General features: G+C 47.6%; 1 protein-coding gene across 2 annotated transcripts in view; it reads left to right on the top strand.

Annotated features, from left to right (window-relative positions):
- The window catches only part of EML6 (EMAP like 6), a 272,017-nt gene that overhangs the window by 245,475 nt on the left and 8,153 nt on the right, over nt 1–18,389 (top strand). For both annotated transcript variants that reach the window (XR_009210040.1, XM_032176630.2), the window contains exons 29-37: nt 2,832–2,910; nt 4,601–4,730; nt 6,530–6,628; nt 7,914–8,087; nt 11,649–11,857; nt 12,963–13,120; nt 14,076–14,190; nt 16,677–16,865; nt 18,127–18,299. Coding sequence is in view for 1 of the 2 variants with exons in the window: in XM_032176630.2 (XP_032032521.1) it covers nt 2,832–2,910; nt 4,601–4,730; nt 6,530–6,628; nt 7,914–8,087; nt 11,649–11,857; nt 12,963–13,120; nt 14,076–14,190; nt 16,677–16,865; nt 18,127–18,299 (1,326 nt within the window). In the remaining variant the exon portion in view is untranslated. The remainder of the gene's footprint in view (nt 1–2,831; nt 2,911–4,600; nt 4,731–6,529; nt 6,629–7,913; nt 8,088–11,648; nt 11,858–12,962; nt 13,121–14,075; nt 14,191–16,676; nt 16,866–18,126; nt 18,300–18,389) is intronic.

Below are 18,389 nucleotides of genomic sequence, written 5' to 3'. Positions count from 1 at the left end.
CTGTCTTCCTTGGCAGGCTTCTCCTGCTCTCCAGAGCTTAGGCCTGTCTGCCACCCTCTCTCCTGATTATCCAGTTTGTTTGCTGTCTTGCCAGGCTCCCTCCTTAAATTTCTTGCCAATGGAAGCTCTTTCTCCTTTGTTCCCTGCCCCTGCCCCCCTGCCCATTCTCTTCAAAGCCTACTTGCCCCAGCAGGTCCCTTTGTGTCTCTGCTCCTCCCGCCTCCAGTCTCTCACCCCCTCACCTTCCCAGATCTTGGCCCCACTGGGTCTCCCTGCCAATGCCGGGTTGTGCCCACGGCCTTCCTCACACTCCTGTCCTGTGCCAGATGGGAATGACCAACTCTAATGAGTTGATTGGACCAAAAGTGAGTGAATGTCCTCATGCCTCCCCTCCTTCCCACCTCAGCAAAGCTTTTCAGAGTCCCATTTCTGATGGAATCTGAATCTAGAAGGATTTAGATCCACGGAAAACTGTTAAATTTCCAGTGTTTGGCTACGTGTGAAGTCTCTGGCAGTCCCTTCCACATCTGATGTTATGAACACTGTTTATAGATGCCTGGAAAGAAGCTTTTAATACTTGTATTGTGTTTTAACTTGCTTTCCTTTGGAGGCAGGGAATTGTCAAGTAAGTATTCACACCACTCTGGAGAAAAACACAGGTGTTTGGTGAACATCCAGTACTAAGTGTTCACGCAGAATCCACAACCGCGAAGGGTCAATACTTAAAATTCGCTGAATTTGCCACAATGCAGGTTTCTTCCCCTTGCTTCTCTCATCTTCAGTTTTGAAGCAATACAGCTGTAAACATATGCTTGCGAAATGAGAAAGAAACATTGAGATTGCTTTACCTTTCGGTTTTTTTCTGAAAATCAAGGTGAAAAAAAAAGCATCGGATTGCCTCTGTGTATATATATACAATCTCCTGTATATATAAGTACACAGTGTTTGTGCTTGTATGCATACTCTATATTCACTGTATAATATATTACATATTATACAACCTGTGTGTCCCCTGAAATCGAGCCCTGTGTTTATCCTCGAATTATGCCTTATGAGCCATGCGATAGTTCCAGTGTCCTCTTGCTCTCCTCATAGCCCCTGGCTTGCTTCTGTCATACACTTAAACATTCTTCGGTGAAAGAAGAAACCCACGGATTTCATTTTGAAAGTCCCACTAAAACAGAAGAAAGAGCAGATGTCCTGGGAAGCGATAATTAATGTGAAGGAAGTGTCTAATTGTGAGAACTGGCATGCCCCCAGTCTCCCGATTTTGCTCAATTTGGTGGCGATGATGTCAGCCGGGGGTGTCGTTTTGCAGAGATGTGCTCTCTACCCATTCTTCAATGGTGATTATAATACCATTTGGTCCAATTATCACTTATGATTACATAACATGTTTTGATTGAAGAGTTTCTGAGAAAATAAAGGTACCCTGTCTTCCCCTGCACACAAAAAGAACCCCCCAAGCCATTTGAGCAGGCAGGCTGACCTACCAAGAAACACTAGGAATTATTAGGCTAAATTATGAGTCGAACTTGATTTGGAAACAAAGTATCCATTATACATAACTCCCCACGACATCCAGGAAGATGTCATTGTTTTTCTGACAGCAAGTTTCTCCCCAGCACACTCTAAGCAGAGTCCCCAGGCACATTCGTAAAGTCACGGAGAGTGTGCGGGAAGCATTGACAAAGCTTCCTTTTTTCTCCCTATTCTGTAGGCGCTTTAGTGCAGAGTTTGCCCAGAGACGCCAGGGTATGAGCTTTCTGAATTTGTAGACTGGTGCACTCTTTCATTTCTGTTTTAGTTCTTTGCTGGCATGCTGGGGAAGCATGGTGTGTGCCACACAGGAATGTCTGTTCACTTGGAAAATGCTTGTGCATGAATGAGGTGGTTGCTAATGCGGCTCTAAACTGTACTAAGTTTCTCACTTGGCTTTGTTTGCTGCTTACAAGGGGATCAAGGTAATCCTTCTCTTTGCATATCCCGGGAGCAATAACTAATTACTTTGGAACATGCGGTGGGAGCTGGTACGGTTGTCTCTCGACCCGCCCACAGAGAAATCTGATTTAAGGAAACCCCACATCACCAAGAACTGGCCTACTCATCTAGGATTCCATTAGGGCTTACACATTATAAAATCTCTTCATTAAATTTGGAGGCCCCAGACCCCAAAACTGAGGCGGGAAAAGCAACGTTTGGTGTAGTAGCAGCTGAATGCAGACCCGAGTCCTGAGGCGAGGGCGGAGTGGGAGGTGGGAGTGCTGTCTGTCTCCTGTCCCTCTGCTTCCTGCCTGCCTGTCTGAGAAGTGAGGCCGACCTAGGCACTTGGCATGTGGTCCTCAGGGCCCGTTCCAAAGCCTGGCTTGTAAGTGCCACTTCACGCCACACCATGGCCATTGACAACTTAATTCTGAACAACATGAGCACATCCCTGTCTGAAAAAGGTCAGCAAGTCCAGGAAATGTGGCCTCTCTCCCCTCGTGGTCAGGCTTCTCCTTGGTTTTGAACCAAGCCCCTCTTGTTTCAAGTCCATGTGTTATTCCTGCTCCCCCTGCTCCCAGGAGAAGGTTAAGCAGGGGGAGGAGGGCTGACCCTGACCACGGTGCCTCAGGTGTGGGGAGGCCCAACCCAGTGCCTGTGAATTCAGGCCGGGTCCCATGGCAGGCGGGGAGTGAGAGAGGAGAGCAGGACTAAACAGATCCACGTGGAGGGGCCTTTGAGGCGGGAGGAGAGAGGAGGCCGGCACTGGCCTACACAGGCCACACCGGGAAGGCAGCCTTGCAGCCCTCATTCAATGCTGTGCTTCCTCTGGCCGCTCTCTCTTCCAGGCCACCTGTTAGCCGAGCAGCTCCCCAGCCTGAGAAACTGCAGAAGAACAGTATCACCAAAAAAAAGAAACTGGTTGAGGTGAGTTAAACAGTTACTTCTAGTCTGATACTGATGTTCTAAGACCTACCTGGTGGACATCCCCATCTGCACCTCCCAAAGACACAGTCAAGTGAAACGGAGTAGGTCCCTTGGGCTCTCTTTTGTCCCCCCTCCCTCCTACATAGCACTGTGTCTCCCATCCCAGGGACCAGAATCGCAGCCACTGTGTCGTATTCCTGCTTCCCCCAGCCCTGTCACCAGGTCCTTTCAGTACTAACTCTAAGACGTCCTATGTCCCTCAAGCCTGGCTCCATTTCCCTCCACTTGGTCCCACTCAGACCCTCAGCATCCCTTCCATGGAGAAGAAAGAAAAGAGACAGGGGAGCACATATTCACTGTCTCTAATGTTGCCTGAGCGCTGACTGTGTGCCGGGTGCCCTGCTCCATAGCCACGAAGCGTTTCATACAATCGTCACACACAGGAGGGACGCACCGTTACTGTTTCCATTTTCCCGATGAGGATGCTGTGGTTGAGGGGTGTTAAGGGAGTTGTTAGGTCCCAAGCCCAAGATCACCAAGCCAGTAAGTGGAAAGGGATTTGAACTCAATTGTTGAGACTAGGCTGTCATAAAGTCAGAGGCCTCCTGACTGTTCTGCCTGACTTCAGACTCCACCCTCTCTCTCTGACACATGCCCCAATGCCTCCAGAGTTGGCCTTTTAAAGTATACATCTTCCATGCCTCATGCTGACCTTCAGACCTGGGAGAGTCCCACATTGCCAATGGGATTCAAGTTCATGGTTTCAAAACCTTACCCAGAGCCACCTTCTAAGCTTACTGCCTGTGATTTTTCACCACAGTGCAAATCTCTGGACCTCCAAACCCACCGCTAGTGTTCTTGGAAGCTGCCTGGGACTTTCAAGCCCCTGTGTTGTCATTCCTTCTGCTTAGAAGGCTCCTCCTGCCAGCTCCCAGTACCCTGGTCTTTCCAAGACCTTCTCTGGTATCTTTTCTGTGCAGTCTTTCCTGATGCTTCTCACCCTAAACCTTCCTGCAGTTCCCTGCCCTCACCCCCTCCTACCACCTGCACCATGCTAGGCACAGAGGAGCTGCCTGAGAGGTCTGTGTTGGATTAAGAACTGATCTGAATCAGCCACTGTTCTTTGTCTTAGAAGACAAAACAGGAAGAAGAGAAAGACTACAAACCTCAACAGTATCTAGTTTTTGGGGGGAAAAAAATGGCAAATATGTAGAAACTTCGTAGAGCAAGCACCAGGCAGCAGAACGAGCATGGCCTTTTGTCTGTGTTCTGCTCTGCCCACCCCGGCCGCGTTGATGAGAGTTTATTAGAGCAAACCTCTGAGCTGCCGTTCAGCTCACCCAGAGTGCCTGCCAAGGCACAGACACAAAACTTCTAGGTACCCTTTACAGGGCATCAAATCTCTGGACTTTGGCACACCGACAGAGCCAGGAAGTAAATCTGGGGTTTTTTGGAAAGTCACAGTGATTCTGTGTGTTAGACTGCCACCCCAGCATTTCAGAAAACTAAAGAAGGGGCTGCATTTTCTCCTTAGCCAGTCAAGAAGCAAAATGTTTTCAGTAAGTGTGTGTTGGCCTCACCAGCCATACCATTCCTGGGACACACGAGGCCGCTCACGCAATGTGGGTGTGTTCCTCGGCTCTCCCTTCCTTCCTCTGAGGGTCACGTTGATCTGTGTGTGTGAATGCAGGAGCTGGCTCTAGACCACGTGTTTGGCTACAGAGGTTTCGACTGTCGAAATAACCTGCATTACCTTAATGATGGCGCCGACATCATCTTCCACACGGCAGCGGCTGGCATCGTTCAGAACCTCTCTACAGGTAACCGGGGGTTAAAAAATACAGGTTTTTCTTTTAGCTGTTTTTTACATGCTTTCCCCACTCTTTAGATGCCCAAAAGCTTAAGCACTTTCCTTCCGTTATAGAGCCATTCCCCCCAATTCCAGCATGGTCTCAGTTAGGCCTGGTAATGCTCAGGCTCAGTTACCAGAGTCAGAGCCTTCTCTCTTTCTGACCTGAGCTTGACCTCACCTCATCATAGGCCCTAGAGAGAAGGCGTCTGTGTTGACACCAGCCTCTGTAACCGAGAGCCATGGAGAGAAGCAAGAGACACGGTGTAAGGAGTGGAGAAATTCCTTGGAGACCGTAACCATGAAGAAAGCACAGAACTTTGCCTATTCATTTTTACAATGAGCTATTTTTTAATAGCTCGGATTTTTCAAGTTGTATTTTGACAGTTTAGCCACATTTATAATGAGAATGAAAACAATTAAACAGTAAACAAAAATACCAGGCCTGGCGAGGTGGCTCATGCCTGTAATCCCAGCACTTTGGGAGGCCAAAGTGGGTGGATCACCTGAGGTCAGGAGTTCAAGACCAGCCTGGTCAACGTAGAGAAACCCCATCTCTACTAAAAATACAAAAATTAGCCAGGCATGGTGGCAGTTGCCTGTAGTCCCAGCTACTCAGGAGGCTGAGGCAGGAGAACCTGGTTTGAGGTTGCTTGAACCCGGGAGGTGGAGGTTGCAGTGAGCCAAGATTGCGCCATTGCACTCCAGCCTGAGCAACAGAGGGAGACTCCATTTCAAAAAGAAAAAAGAAACCACATGATGACTGAAATTTTAAAAATGAACATTTCAAACAAAAAGAACCGTTCAGAAATTAACAGAAAACTATATCATTACCACCAGATTTAAACAGGTTCACATTTTGCCTTATTTGCTCATGCCTCAAGAAAAAAAAAAAAAACTTTCATTTTAAATTTTTGTTCTTTGTCAATTCTGTGTAGTTGTTCATACATAGATTTAGACAGTGAAATCACCGGGCACGTGTTGATTTGTGTGTATCTGCGGGGGCAGAGGACCTTGACATTGTCTATATATTTTCTTCACTTTCTAGCCTTGCCATCATATCGGTAGCAGTACACACCTTCCTTGTGTGTCTACACCATCATTCATCTTTAGGTTCTTGAGCATTTGGGTGGGTTTAAAGTGGCTGCTTTGGAAGTCAGCAAACCCATTTGCTATGATAGATGATAAAGTGCTCTTCTACTTCCTGTGACATATGTCGAGTTAGGGCTTTCCAGGGTAAAGCCATCACCTGTGCTGTCCAGGTCCCCAAGGGGATTGGCATTTGGTGAGTAAAGATGATTAGTCCCTGAGAATTTCATATTCCACATGAAGAAGTGGTACCATTTTGCCCAGTAAAGCATCATCTCCAGGCCTCCACCCCCTACTTCTGCCCAGATATGGACATTGAGAAGCACCAGTCCTGTGCCATGGAGAGAAGGAGACTTTGACCTTCATCCCTGTGGACTCTGGAAACCCCTGTACTTGAACTGTGCTGTGGACCCACACAGAGCAGTGGGAAGTATCGAAGAGCAGCTCGAATGTATCAGATAACAGACAGTAGCTCCCCTTCTCCCAGACCCAAAACAGAATAGGAACATTTCAAAAAAACCATCCTTCGTCTCCCCAGGTGTGATTCTGGAAGTGAGAATTTGAGAGCTGTAAGCTCTCACTTTTATAAGGAATATCTAACGACTCCACGCGATGTTTTGGAGTTGCCCTAAAAGGTCTTTAGGTTCCACTGTTCACCCTCCCATGATCTCTCTCCCCCAGGGAGTCAGAGCTTCTATCTGGAGCACACGGATGACATCCTCTGTCTCACAGTGAACCAGCACCCCAAGTACAGAAACGTGGTGGCCACCAGCCAGATAGGTAGGAGGTCCTGCGGCAGCTGAGGCTCTCCCAGCTTGCAGGGACGCTGACCTGTCAGCAATTATTGGGAGAGGGAGTGGGTGGGTTGCTTACATCCATCCCTTCTTGTTGATGTTGCTGTTGATTTTTTGAGTCCTGAATGTATCTGTGTCACCTGAGTTGACACATCCAGTGACTGTGATTCTGACGGACCATAAAGTCTGACCAGCACCTGAGAGTCCAAATAAATGATGGCCCCCATCCCTGTGGACTTGTAAGAACAGTTTTTCAGACCCTAAGTGTCAAGAGCTCCATGTCTTTTGAAGCCTGGTGATTGTGCTTGGCCAGGGTCGGTTTCAGTAAGTGTGCCTGGACCCCCTGTGCCCTGGGAAACTGCCGGTGACAAATGTGAACTGATTCACATTTGTGAAAAGTTTGTATTTACTTTGTCATCTCGAGCAATTTTTACAGCTTCCCGCTTGTTTTCATTGAACCATGTCCATTTTTAAGTTTAATTTGGAACTTTCTGATGCTGGTGTTGAGTGCTTCACTGTTGGAAACGTGACTTATTTTAGCTATTGTTTTCCCTTGACGCTTCCTCATTGCCATTGCTCACCCAATGCAGGTGATATTACGGAAACTACAGGTAAGGCTGTTCCATCCGTGAGTAGTTTGAATCTGCACAGCAGAATCATGTCATTCTATCATGTTTGCTGATTGTATCTTGCCAAATTGCAGATACAAATCATTGACCTCACCAGTTTCCTTCGTATAAAATCCTCTGCAAGTGTGTGTGTGTTGAACATAAATGTCCGTAGCGCTCTGCCTTTAAAAGCAAATTTTCTGTAGTCTTTCTTCTCTGGCCAGGTCAGGCTATAGGTCTCTTATGCCCAATGACTGTAACACCCCTAAACACTTGTCTTAAAAAAGGCTTTTGCAGGCTGGGCGGCAGTGGCTCATGTCTGTAATCCCAGCACTTTGGGAGGCGGGTGGATCACCTGAGGTCAGGAGTTCGAGACCATCCTGGCCAACATGGTGAAATTCTGTCTCTACTAAAAATACAAAAATTAGCTGGGTGTGGTGGTGTGCACCTGTAATCCCAGCTACTTGGGAGGCTGAGGCACGAGGATCGTGTGAACCCAGGATGTGGAGGTTGCAGTGAGCTGAGATGATGCCACTGCACTCCGGCCTGGGCAACAGAGCAAGACTCTGTCTAAAAAAAAAAAGGCTTTTACGTGAACATAAGCATCGCCTTGGCTCTGCCATTTGTCAGTCTTACTTCTTTGTCATGCCTCTCCACACTCAGGGACAACACCTTCCATCCACATATGGGACGCCATGACCAAACACACCCTCTCCATGCTGCGGTGCTTCCACTCCAAGGGGGTGAATTACGTCAACTTCAGCGCAACTGGAAAGCTCCTGGTGTCGGTGGGAGTGGACCCTGAGCACACCATCACTGTCTGGCGATGGCAGGAAGGTAAACCAGCACCGGGCTTTCTGTCCCTCCAGGGTGTCTGCCTGTGGGTGGGCTGGGCTCGAACCCAGATCTGCCTCACTCTAAAGCCCGCCGTAGGCACTGACTGCTGCTGGGCAAGTGGAAAACAGGGCATTGGGGATCCTGGTATAGCTGTCCCACTGATGCCAGTGCATCCCAGGGTCCCAAGACCAGGAGGAGGCTGGCCAGGGACTCCAGGGCCCATTAGTGAAGGGGCTCTGGGGAGGTGCCCCGATGTTGGCGGCCCTCCTCCTCGGAAGGCAGCAGCCTCCCCGACATCTGTCTTAGCCACCTTCCTCCCCAAGGGTCCTTGTCTTCCGTGCTCTTTCTGATGGCCCCTGGATCCTACTACAGCCCTATCACTTTGTCTACTTTATTTTAGGAAATGGGATAATGTTTTATCATAGTCTCAGAAGCAATTAATTTTTTTTTTTTTTTTTTTTACATTTTAACACTTTTGAAGTAGGGATTTATCTCACAATCCAGGTTTACATTTACTGTAACAGGATTTCGTTCTTGTCCTCCCCCAATACATGCACGCACACCTCACACACATGCACACACACAAGCTGCAACTGAGCGGTCATCTTAGAACTAAAGATGTGCAATCCTCCTCCTGTATTCTCTGGTTGGGTACTGCCCTGGCAAAAGTGGATCCAATTAGTCAGGACATTAATGAGGTCTGTCTGCAGCTGGGCAGCCTGTATCTGGGACACGCTCTACCAGGCAAGCGCAGAGGTGGCACTTCTCCCATCCAGGGCTCTCGAGTCCCATTATCTCCACATCTTCCCATGGAGGGGGTGGTGCGTGGAGGTTGTAAAGAGATCAGCACATTGGGAGGAAAGTTCCACTCCCTCTGAGCACCCCCATATGAGGAAAAGAGGCCGACAGCTTGCAGACATTTGTGATGATGCCATATTCCTTCAGAAGGTGACATGATCTATAATGTTTCTAGGAAACCACATGTTCTCATTCTCTTGTTCACCAGTATATCTCACCCAGATGGCTGCATAGTCAGTATCTCAGGGGTACAGATTCATTCCTTGTGATGTCAAGTGACCAACTGATTAACCAGACTCAGCCCAGAGAAATTGAGCATCTTAAATGATAGACATAGAGCATCTTGGAGTGGGAAGAACTAGAGAAGACTTCCTGCAGTCAGGACCCATCCTAAGGAGAAATTCCTCCAAATGCACCCCTTTGTTGTCTGCTTGAATACTTTCAAGGATGTGGGTCTCATCACTTCACAAGGCAGCCCACATGCTGTCAGAAAGCTCTTGCGTAAAGCCCCTTCTTATGTGGGGACATAAAGTGCTTCATTATGTGTTTCTTTGGTGCTGCTAACTCTGTTCCTAGATCCTTGCAAGAAAGCTCTCACACTCGCCCTGCTGCACGGCCTTGTCTTTTTAGGTTCAGGCTCACTGTCTTCACTCCCTCTACCTGTCCTCCAAGCAGTGCCCACTCTGGCCTGCCCCAGCACAGACTCTTGCTCACCCAGGGTCCCTTCTGACCTCCCAGGGGAAGGTTAGGGGAGCCAGGGCTTTTAAGCAAACTCCCAGGGAAGAGAGGATCCTGCTCTTGTTTGTACAGAGGGTTGTGAGCCAGGGCTGATATCTGACCTATCAGCAGCCACCACCTCTTCCGGGTTGACCATGGACATGTCATCTCTCCTCCCTTCCTTCTCCAGTGTGGGTTTGCCTTCATTTCAAGTCTTACTTCATGTGTTTGGGGAGGTTTACATACATTTTGTGTATCACTAGAGAGCCTATTATTCATTCTTCATTCATCAGAGGATTGTTTTGGGGAACGTCTGTGTGTGTGTAGGTAAAAATAAAATAGACCTAAAAGTGAGCTTATTACATAAAATCCATGTCGTCAGGTCCTAGGTATATGTGTAATTTGCTCTGAGCGGACTAGAAGCCAGTGCAAAGAGGGATACAAGTGTCTCCACAATTAGAAGCGTCCATGAAATTAAAACAAGGAGGATACAAACAGTGGCTTTGAACAAATGTGCAACTCATTGTCTGTTTGCACTTCTCCCATGACTGGTGAGCTGGAATCTCTTTCCATCTCATTGGCCACTTGTATTGCTGCTTTTGTAATTCACCTGTTCAAATCCTGTTACTACTTGGAGTGGGAGGGTTGTTTGTCTTTTATTTATAATTTGTAGTTCCTTATAGATCTTTAATGTTAATCCTCTGAATCTTGCAAGCATCGCAAGTGCTTTCTTCCAGTCTGTTGTCTTACTTTGTTTATGGTATCCTTGGAGACCGTGGGTCTTAAAACCTCTGAGCCCTAAGTAGAGAGAGATCTGTTACAGTAAGTCAGGGATTCCGTATGCAGAGAGAATTACAGCTGGGAGAAGTTCTCTGTGGGTCTCCCCAGCCTCGCCTGGAAAGAGATTCTGTTAGGGAGTATCAGACGGGTGGCCGCAGGCCCAGCTACATCAAAACCCACCACCATCATGGTACTAGAAAGCTGTCATAAAGACAAACATGAAGTGATGAGAACGAAGAAGAAAAACATAGGTGTGTGAATAATCAAGGGAGGGGTGACAATTAGGAAATTGGAACAAAAACATTCAGAGTAAGTTAAAGGGTAACAGGTTTAAAACAAAAATGTAAAACTCGAGAGCTTAAAAATAATGAGATTAAAAAAGAGGTGGGTTTAAAATACAGGCTAAAAGAATAGAAGCCAAGAAATTTTAAAAGGAGCTAAAGGAGTGATGATAATACTATTACTGCTACTACTAATACTGGCTAACACATGATCACTCAGAGTATCAAGCACTGTGCTCAGGGCTTCACTTACGTCAATTCTTTTTATCTGCACTGCACCTTCTGAAATAGGAAAAATTATTAGCCCCATCTTACAGGTAAGGAAACTAAAGCACGGAGAGCTTAAATAACTTGTCTAAAGTTGTTCTACAAGTAAATGGTAAGTTGGAATTTTATTAAGACAAAGGTTAAAAAAACTCAAGAGACAGTCAAAAACATAAATAAATGGGGTTAAGGAAAAAACTAGTACTTAAAATGTAAAACAATTTAAACCTAAACACCACAAAATAAAAAGAAAAACGGGGAACTTAAAGAAAATGCGGGAGAATCTTAGGGAAAAAAAAAAAAAAAAAGCTGCCTAGAGGAATGTGAGTCCCAGTGGCACTCTGGGAGCAGCTCTGTCGTCCTGTGGGGGGACGACTCCTGTGATGATGCTGGGGACTGATGGAAGGGGGATGGGGGATATCTTTAAGCCACTTTGCTGCCTTCTCATATCTGGAAGCTTCCATCTCACAGGCCATCCTTTCTTGCTACGTTCATGAATGTCTGGGTGGGGGGATCTGTTACCAGCACCTGCTGCTCGGGAAACTTGCCAGACACACTTTTCGCACTGCCACCTGGGTAGTAGTGTCTGAAGGGGAGAGAGTGCTGTAAAGAACTGAGGCATGCCCTACCCCTGCTGGGGTGGAGACCTCCTGGGCTGCGGCTCCCCCGGCCTGGCCCATGAAGCAATGAGGAGCCTCACTGGACTCTGTCACCCACACAGGTGCCAAGGTTGCCAGCCGAGGGGGTCACCTGGAGCGCATATTTGTGGTGGAATTTCGCCCCGACTCAGACACGCAGTTTGTATCTGTCGGGGTCAAACATATGAAGTTCTGGACCCTGGCAGGCAGCGCCTTGCTTTACAAGAAAGGGGTCATTGGGTCCCTGGGAGCTGCCAAAATGCAGACGATGCTCTCCGTGGCCTTCGGTGCTGTGAGTTCTAGCAGATATTCCCTGAGAAGGGGACCTAGACCCCCTGGGCATGGGCATGGGCATGGGCAGGAGGGGAATTTGGCCAAGAGGCTGAAAACAGCAGGAAAGCCCTTTCCACACTCGCTCCTGTACTGGCTTATTTGCAACCACTGTTCCTTTTCTGTAGCACGTAATGGGTGGGTTGACAATATATATTTTTTTTTCCTGAAACAGAGTCTTGCTCTGTCACCCAGGCTGGAGTGCAGTGGTGCAATCTCGGCTCACTGCAACCTCCACCTCCCAGGCTCAAGCGATTCTCCTGCCTCAGCCTCCCAAGTAGCTGGGACTATAGGCACCTGCCACCACGGGCCTGGCTAATTTTTGTATTTTTAGTAGAAACAGGGTTTCACCATGTTGACCAGGCTGGTCTTGAACTCCTGACCTCAGGTGATCCGCCTGCCTCAGCCTCCCACAGTGCTAGGATTACAGGTGTGAGCCACCTCGCCTGGCCAGTATTTTTTTTTTTTCTTAAAATATTAACCAGAAAAGGTAGGACACCCACCCAGGACAGGAGGTTTGTTGTTCTAAAGGCAGCCCTGACTTGCAAGCCCCAGAGGATGTTGGGAACAATTTCCGCTGTAGATAATGATCCTTTTTCTTTCCAGCCCTCTTGTGCCACAGATGCCCCCAATTGCCACCCTTAAGTGGGCTATGGGGTGCCCTCAGCCAATGCAAGCTCCAACTTCGTGGTCCTCCAGGAGTGATTTTCTCCCTCTTGTAGAAGAGCCCCAGGAAAGTGTCCTTTGGCCTGGAGTCTGCCCCATCCCTGCTGTCACTTGGGCCATGCTCACAGAAGGGAAGTCCTTGTTAATGCACAGCTGTGCTCAGAGGGGAAGTCAGATGCCCAAGCCAATTAAATGTAGTGAATTTCCAAGCCAGGTGACTGCCTTGTGATGTGCTCTCAGTGATTTCTCTGCAAATTCTGTTGCTTTCCTTAGCACAAAAAGATCAAACTGCCTAGACATGTCTGCATCTCTAGCTCTGGTTCCTTAATGAGAGAACGGGTGGCTGGGGAGGGACCCGCTTGAGTGTGTTCCAGGTGTAGAAGATGTTCTTTTGTTTACAGAACAACCTCACTTTCACGGGTGCCATCAATGGAGACGTCTATGTCTGGAAGGACCACTTCCTCATCCGGCTGGTGGCCAAGGCTCACACAGGCCCCGTGTTCACAATGTACACAACCCTTCGGGATGGACTTATAGTGACCGGCGGAAAAGAGCGGCCGTAAGCCAAAGCTCCTATGGAAACAACTTGTCGTTTGTTGTTATCTTGGGAGAAACTGACAAAAGTGTCCCCAACTTAGAGAAAATGCAGATTGTCATCCTCCTATCTTTTTTGCATTAGGAAGATCAGTCTGCTCTCTCTCCAAGAGGACCCTAAATCAAGATCCTCACAAGGAAGAGAGGAGTGCAGAGGTGGTTTGATGATAGTTTAAAAACCTGAGAGAGGCATGGTGGTTCACGCCTCTAATCTTAGCACTTTGGGAGGCCAAGGTGAGCAGATCACCTGAGGTCAGGAGTTCAAAACCAGCCTGGTCAACATGGTGAAACCCCGTCTCTACTAAAAATACAAAATGTGGCTGGGCATGGTGGTGGGCACCTGTAATCCCAGCTACTAGGGAGGCTGAGGCAGGAGAATGGCTCGAACCCAGGAGGCGAAGGTTGCAGTGAGCCGAGATCATGTCACTGCACTCCAGCCTGGGCGACAAGAGCGAAACTCCATCTCAAATTAATAAATAATAATTTTTTAAAAATCTTGAGAGGTATTCTTGAACAAACCACAGTGAGTTTGCTGTTGATAAAATGTTATTCTTAGTAGCTCTGTGGAGGAATGGAGGAAGGAAGAGAAGAGGGGAGATGTGGAAGCAAAGCCTGAAGACAGGAGAAACATTTCTGTGTTTTAATCTAATAAAAAGTCTGAATTTCCAAATTACGTTTTCTTTCCTCCCAAGATAGTATCATTTGAGGGCATTTTAGGAGATCTGCAAGCTCAGGAGGTTGGGATTGCTCAGCAGCAGGGCCGAAGAGGGAGGCTGCTTGGAGGGTCTGGACCCTGGAGGGTCTGTCCTTCTCCCCAACTGGCCCAACCCTGATGACTGGGAAAGAGGGGAGAGGGCTGGAGGGGGTAGTTCGTCTCAGGACGAGGGTTAACAGCCTGAGTCCCTTTCAATCTTTTTTAGGACCAAAGAAGGAGGTGCTGTAAAATTGTGGGACCAGGAGATGAAGCGTTGCCGGGCCTTTCAGCTGGAGACGGGGCAGCTGGTGGAGTGTGTGCGCTCCGTGTGCCGTGGAAAAGTGAGCACAGCCAGCTCCCTTGGGGGCTGGGCCAGGGAAGGGGGAAGTGTAGGTACCTTCTGAGCCAGGCACTTTCCCTGGGCTGGTTTGTTTAATCCTTGAAACAAAGCCTCAAGACGTGAATTGTGCTATAGTGGGAAGCAGCTTAAGAGGGTAAGACTCCCCCAGGAAGAACCAGCTGGGTGACCTTGGGTGTGTTTTTTTTTTTTTTTTTTTTTTTTTTTGAGACGGAGTCTCGCTCTGTCACCCAGGCTGGAGTGCAGTGGCGCAATCTCGGCTCACTGCAAGCTCCACCTCCCGGGTTTGCCCTATTCTCCTGCCTCAGCCTCTCTGAGTAGCTGGGACTACAGGCGCCCGCCACCACGCCTGGCTAATTTTTTTGTATTTTTAGTAGAGACGGGGTTTCACCCTGGTCTCAATCTCTTGACCTCGTGATCCACCCGCCTCGGCCTCCCAAAGTGCTGGGATTACAAGCGTGAGCCACCGCGCCCGGCCTCTTATTGTTTTTGTGTCCAGCACACAGGTTTGTCATGAGGTTTTTGTGAGGGTCACATATTTATATATGACAGTGCCTTTGATCTTACCTGGCATATAGTCCCATTCAGGAGATGTTAGCTACTAGTATTATAGATGATATTCTCATAAGCTCAGAGATACTAAATAGTTTGCCCATGCCCTAAGCTATAGGGCCAGTAAGGAGGAGGGTAAGGGCCACCAAACTGTCTGACTCAAAGCCATTGGTTTCCAACTCATATTTGGGTAGCGTATCAAAAACAACTGTCGAGTTTTGAAGAATATGGATGTCCAGGCACCCACCTGGAGCTGGTGAATCAGAATCTCAGGGATGGGACCTTGACCTGTATGTTTCCTTCTATTTGCTTCTATTTAAATTCCCCCTGGAGATTTGATGCACTTAAAAGCCACTCTCCAAACTTCTGTTGAATACCTTGTGTTTGTTTTTGAATATCAGTCTAAGAATTTGCTTTCTAGATGCCGTCCATGAAAAAGGCAAACCGGATGTGGAGTCCCACATGATTCAAAACTGGGGATTTTGTTCTTAAATAGCTAAGGCTAAGTGATGCCCACTTGGAAGGGTAGTTATGGGAGATAAAGGCAGGACTATGCCTGGAGCCTGGAAGTTATCAGGAAGTAGATTTTTTTTTTTTTTTTTTTGAGACAGAGTCTTGCTCTGTTGCCCAGGCTGGAGTGCTGTGGCGTGATCTCAACTCACTGCAACCTACACCTCCTGGGTTCGAGTGATTCTCCTGCCTCAGCCTCCCAAGTAGCTGGGATTACAGGCGCCCACCACCACGCCCAGCTAATTTTTTGTATTTTTAGTAGAGATGGGGTTTTGCCATGTTGGCCAGGCTGCTCTCAAACACCTGACCTCAGGTGATCCACCCACCACGGCCTCCCAAAGTGCTGGGATTACAGGCATAAGCCATCACACCTGGCCAGGAAGCAGATTTTTGTTCAGTGGAAGGAAGAACTTACTAAGAGCTTGAGCTGTCCAAGAACAGGAATTGGCTGCCTTGCTCTGCAGTCACTGGAATATTCTAGCAGAGGCTGGGTGATGGAGGAGTCTGTGCTGAAGCTCTCACCTGAGGTAGCTGATGGAGAAAAGGCAAAGTAAGAGGGTGGAGAAGAGCAATTAAGAATGGACAGTTTGTTGTTAAAAACAAAAACTGGCCAGGCATGGTGGCTCACACCTGTAAACTCTGGGAGGCCAAGAGGCAGGCACATCACTTGAGGTGAGGAGTTCGAGACCAGCCTGGCCAATATGGTAAAACCCCATCTCTACTAAAAATACAAAAATTAGCCAGGTGTGGTGGCGGGCACCTGTAGTCCTAGCTACTGGGGAGGCTGAGGCAGGAGAATCGCTTGAACCCAGGAGGTAGAGGTTGCAGTGAGCCAAGATGTCACCACTGCACTCCAGCCTGGGTGACGAAGTGAGACCCTGTCTCAAAAAACAAAAAAAAACAAACAAAAACAACACTTCTCACCCTTTCTTATTTTAATATTAACACTGCAAAGGCATTTTCTCAAGTTACTTGCTTTTTTTTTTAAAGACAGGGTCTCACTGTGTCACCCAGGCTGGAGTGCAGTGGTGCCATCATCATAGCTCACTGCAACCTCAAATTCTTGGGCTCAAGCAATCCCCAAGTTTTTCTAATAATAGTGGTGTTTTAAATTTTTTTAATTGTGGCAAAATATACATAAAATTGACCATTTTGACCATTTGTAAATATACAATTCAGTGGCATTAGGTGCATTCACATGTTGTGCAGCCATCATCACTATCCACAGAACTTTTCTTGCAAAACTGTAAGTGTACCTACTGAACACTGACCCCCCTGTCCCACCCCCATTCACCGGCAGTCGTCATTCTACTTTCTGTCTCCATGAATTTGTCTACTCTAGATACCTCATATGAGTGCAGTCATACAGTATTTGTCCTTTTTCTAATAGTGTTTCAATTACAACAGGGAAAAATCTTAGTGGGAACCAAAGACGGAGAAATAATTGAAGTTGGTGAAAAAAATGCTGCTTCTAACATCTTGATTGATGGTCACATGGAAGGGGAGATCTGGGGCCTGGCCACTCACCCTTCCAAGGACCTCTTCATTTCTGCCAGCAACGATGGCACAGCCCGCATCTGGGACCTGGCTGACAAGGTGAGGCCAACTCTGCCCAAACTCAGATGCCCACGAGTGGGCTGCGCGGCTGGGAGCTGAGCGAGGAGAGGCCCAGCCAGCATCATGGCAGAGACAGGGGTGGGGCCAGATAGGAGATCGAGTTAGAAAACCTAACATTAAAAGAAGCCCCACTCACCACACCCCGTCTAAACAATATAATTGAGAACGATTATTCTGTCGTCATGAAAGAACCCACAAAACTAAAAATATGGAGACAAATCATGTTTTCCTTGGATGAGAAGACTAAAAAATGATTTAAAATGTCAAATGTTCCCAAATGGGCCTAATGTATTTCTGTCAAGGTTTCTCTTAGAGTTTGGGAAAGCAATGTTAAAGTTCATCTGGAGTAAAACTGTGAAACAGCAGGGAGTGGCTGGGCGGAGTGGGGTGGGTGGAAGGGAACAAACAGTTCTTCCCAATCCTCATGCCTTATCCAGTGTTAAAACAAGTACTCAAGTTCGACTAATTAAAATACTTGGTTTCATTTTAAAATGGCTGGTAAGTGTTTGTTGTATTTTTAGTGTCAGAGTCACAGAATAGACAGGTAAAAGCCTGAGTATGGTTGTTAGACTCTTAAGTTAGTTTCTGTAATTATTTATTAAACATTATTAGCAACAGCTGTCACTACTTGACTACCTATATGACACCACCTGCTTCATGGACGTGATCAGTGCCTACAATAACCTTGCAAAACCCTTATTAACATCGCTATTAGTAAAAATAGAAAAACTGAGATGTAATTTACCCAAACACACCCAGCTAGTAAGTGACAGGGCCAGGATTCAGAATTTGAACTAGCAGAGGCAGAAGCTTACACTCTTTCCCCTGAAGAAGAGGTTGGCAATCTACAGTTAAAGGCCAGATCGGGCCTGTGGCCTGTTTCTGCAAGTCCAGCTGCCCTCATTTATTCAGGTGCTGAGGCTGTCTTGTGCTACAGTGGTAAAGGTGAGTAGCTGTGACAGAGACTATGGCCCACAGAGTCTAAAGCGGGTGTTACCTAATCGTTTACAGAGAAAGTTTGGCAGCCTCTGCCCTAAAACTTCTTGTCCCCCAAGCTGCTCTAATCAAGACATACAGCCCACCTCAGTTATTCAGGGACATTTACTCTAAGAAGCAAGAGATTTGGTGGCCTGCAGTGGCTGCGAGGGCAGCCTGACTTCGCTGGCCTGGTGCAGAATGTCTCCTGGAGACCAGCCGAGGGGGCCAAGGGCTCAGGGGACTTTCCTTTACATCAATGTAGAAGCTGTTAAACAAGGTGAGCTTGGGCCACGCGGCCAGGTGTGCAGCCTACAGCCCTGACGGGGAGATGGTGGCCATTGGCATGAAGAATGGAGAGTTTGTCATCTTGTTGGTGAACAGCCTGAAAGTCTGGGGGAAAAAACGAGACCGGAAATCTGCTATCCAAGATATCAGGTACCTAAGTGGATGGTCTGGGCATGGAAGAGAAAGGCAAGCATTCTGCTTACCAGTGGTTCCCATTCCAGCCACGGCTGGAATAAAGAA

The sequence above is a fragment of the Hylobates moloch genome, unplaced genomic scaffold, assembly GCF_009828535.3.
Source record: "Hylobates moloch isolate HMO894 unplaced genomic scaffold, HMol_V3 SCAFFOLD_15, whole genome shotgun sequence".
In the NCBI taxonomy this organism is placed as follows: domain Eukaryota; kingdom Metazoa; phylum Chordata; class Mammalia; order Primates; family Hylobatidae; genus Hylobates; species Hylobates moloch.
Note: the sequence above shows the minus strand (reverse complement) of the source record. Positions and strands in the feature narration are given on the sequence as shown.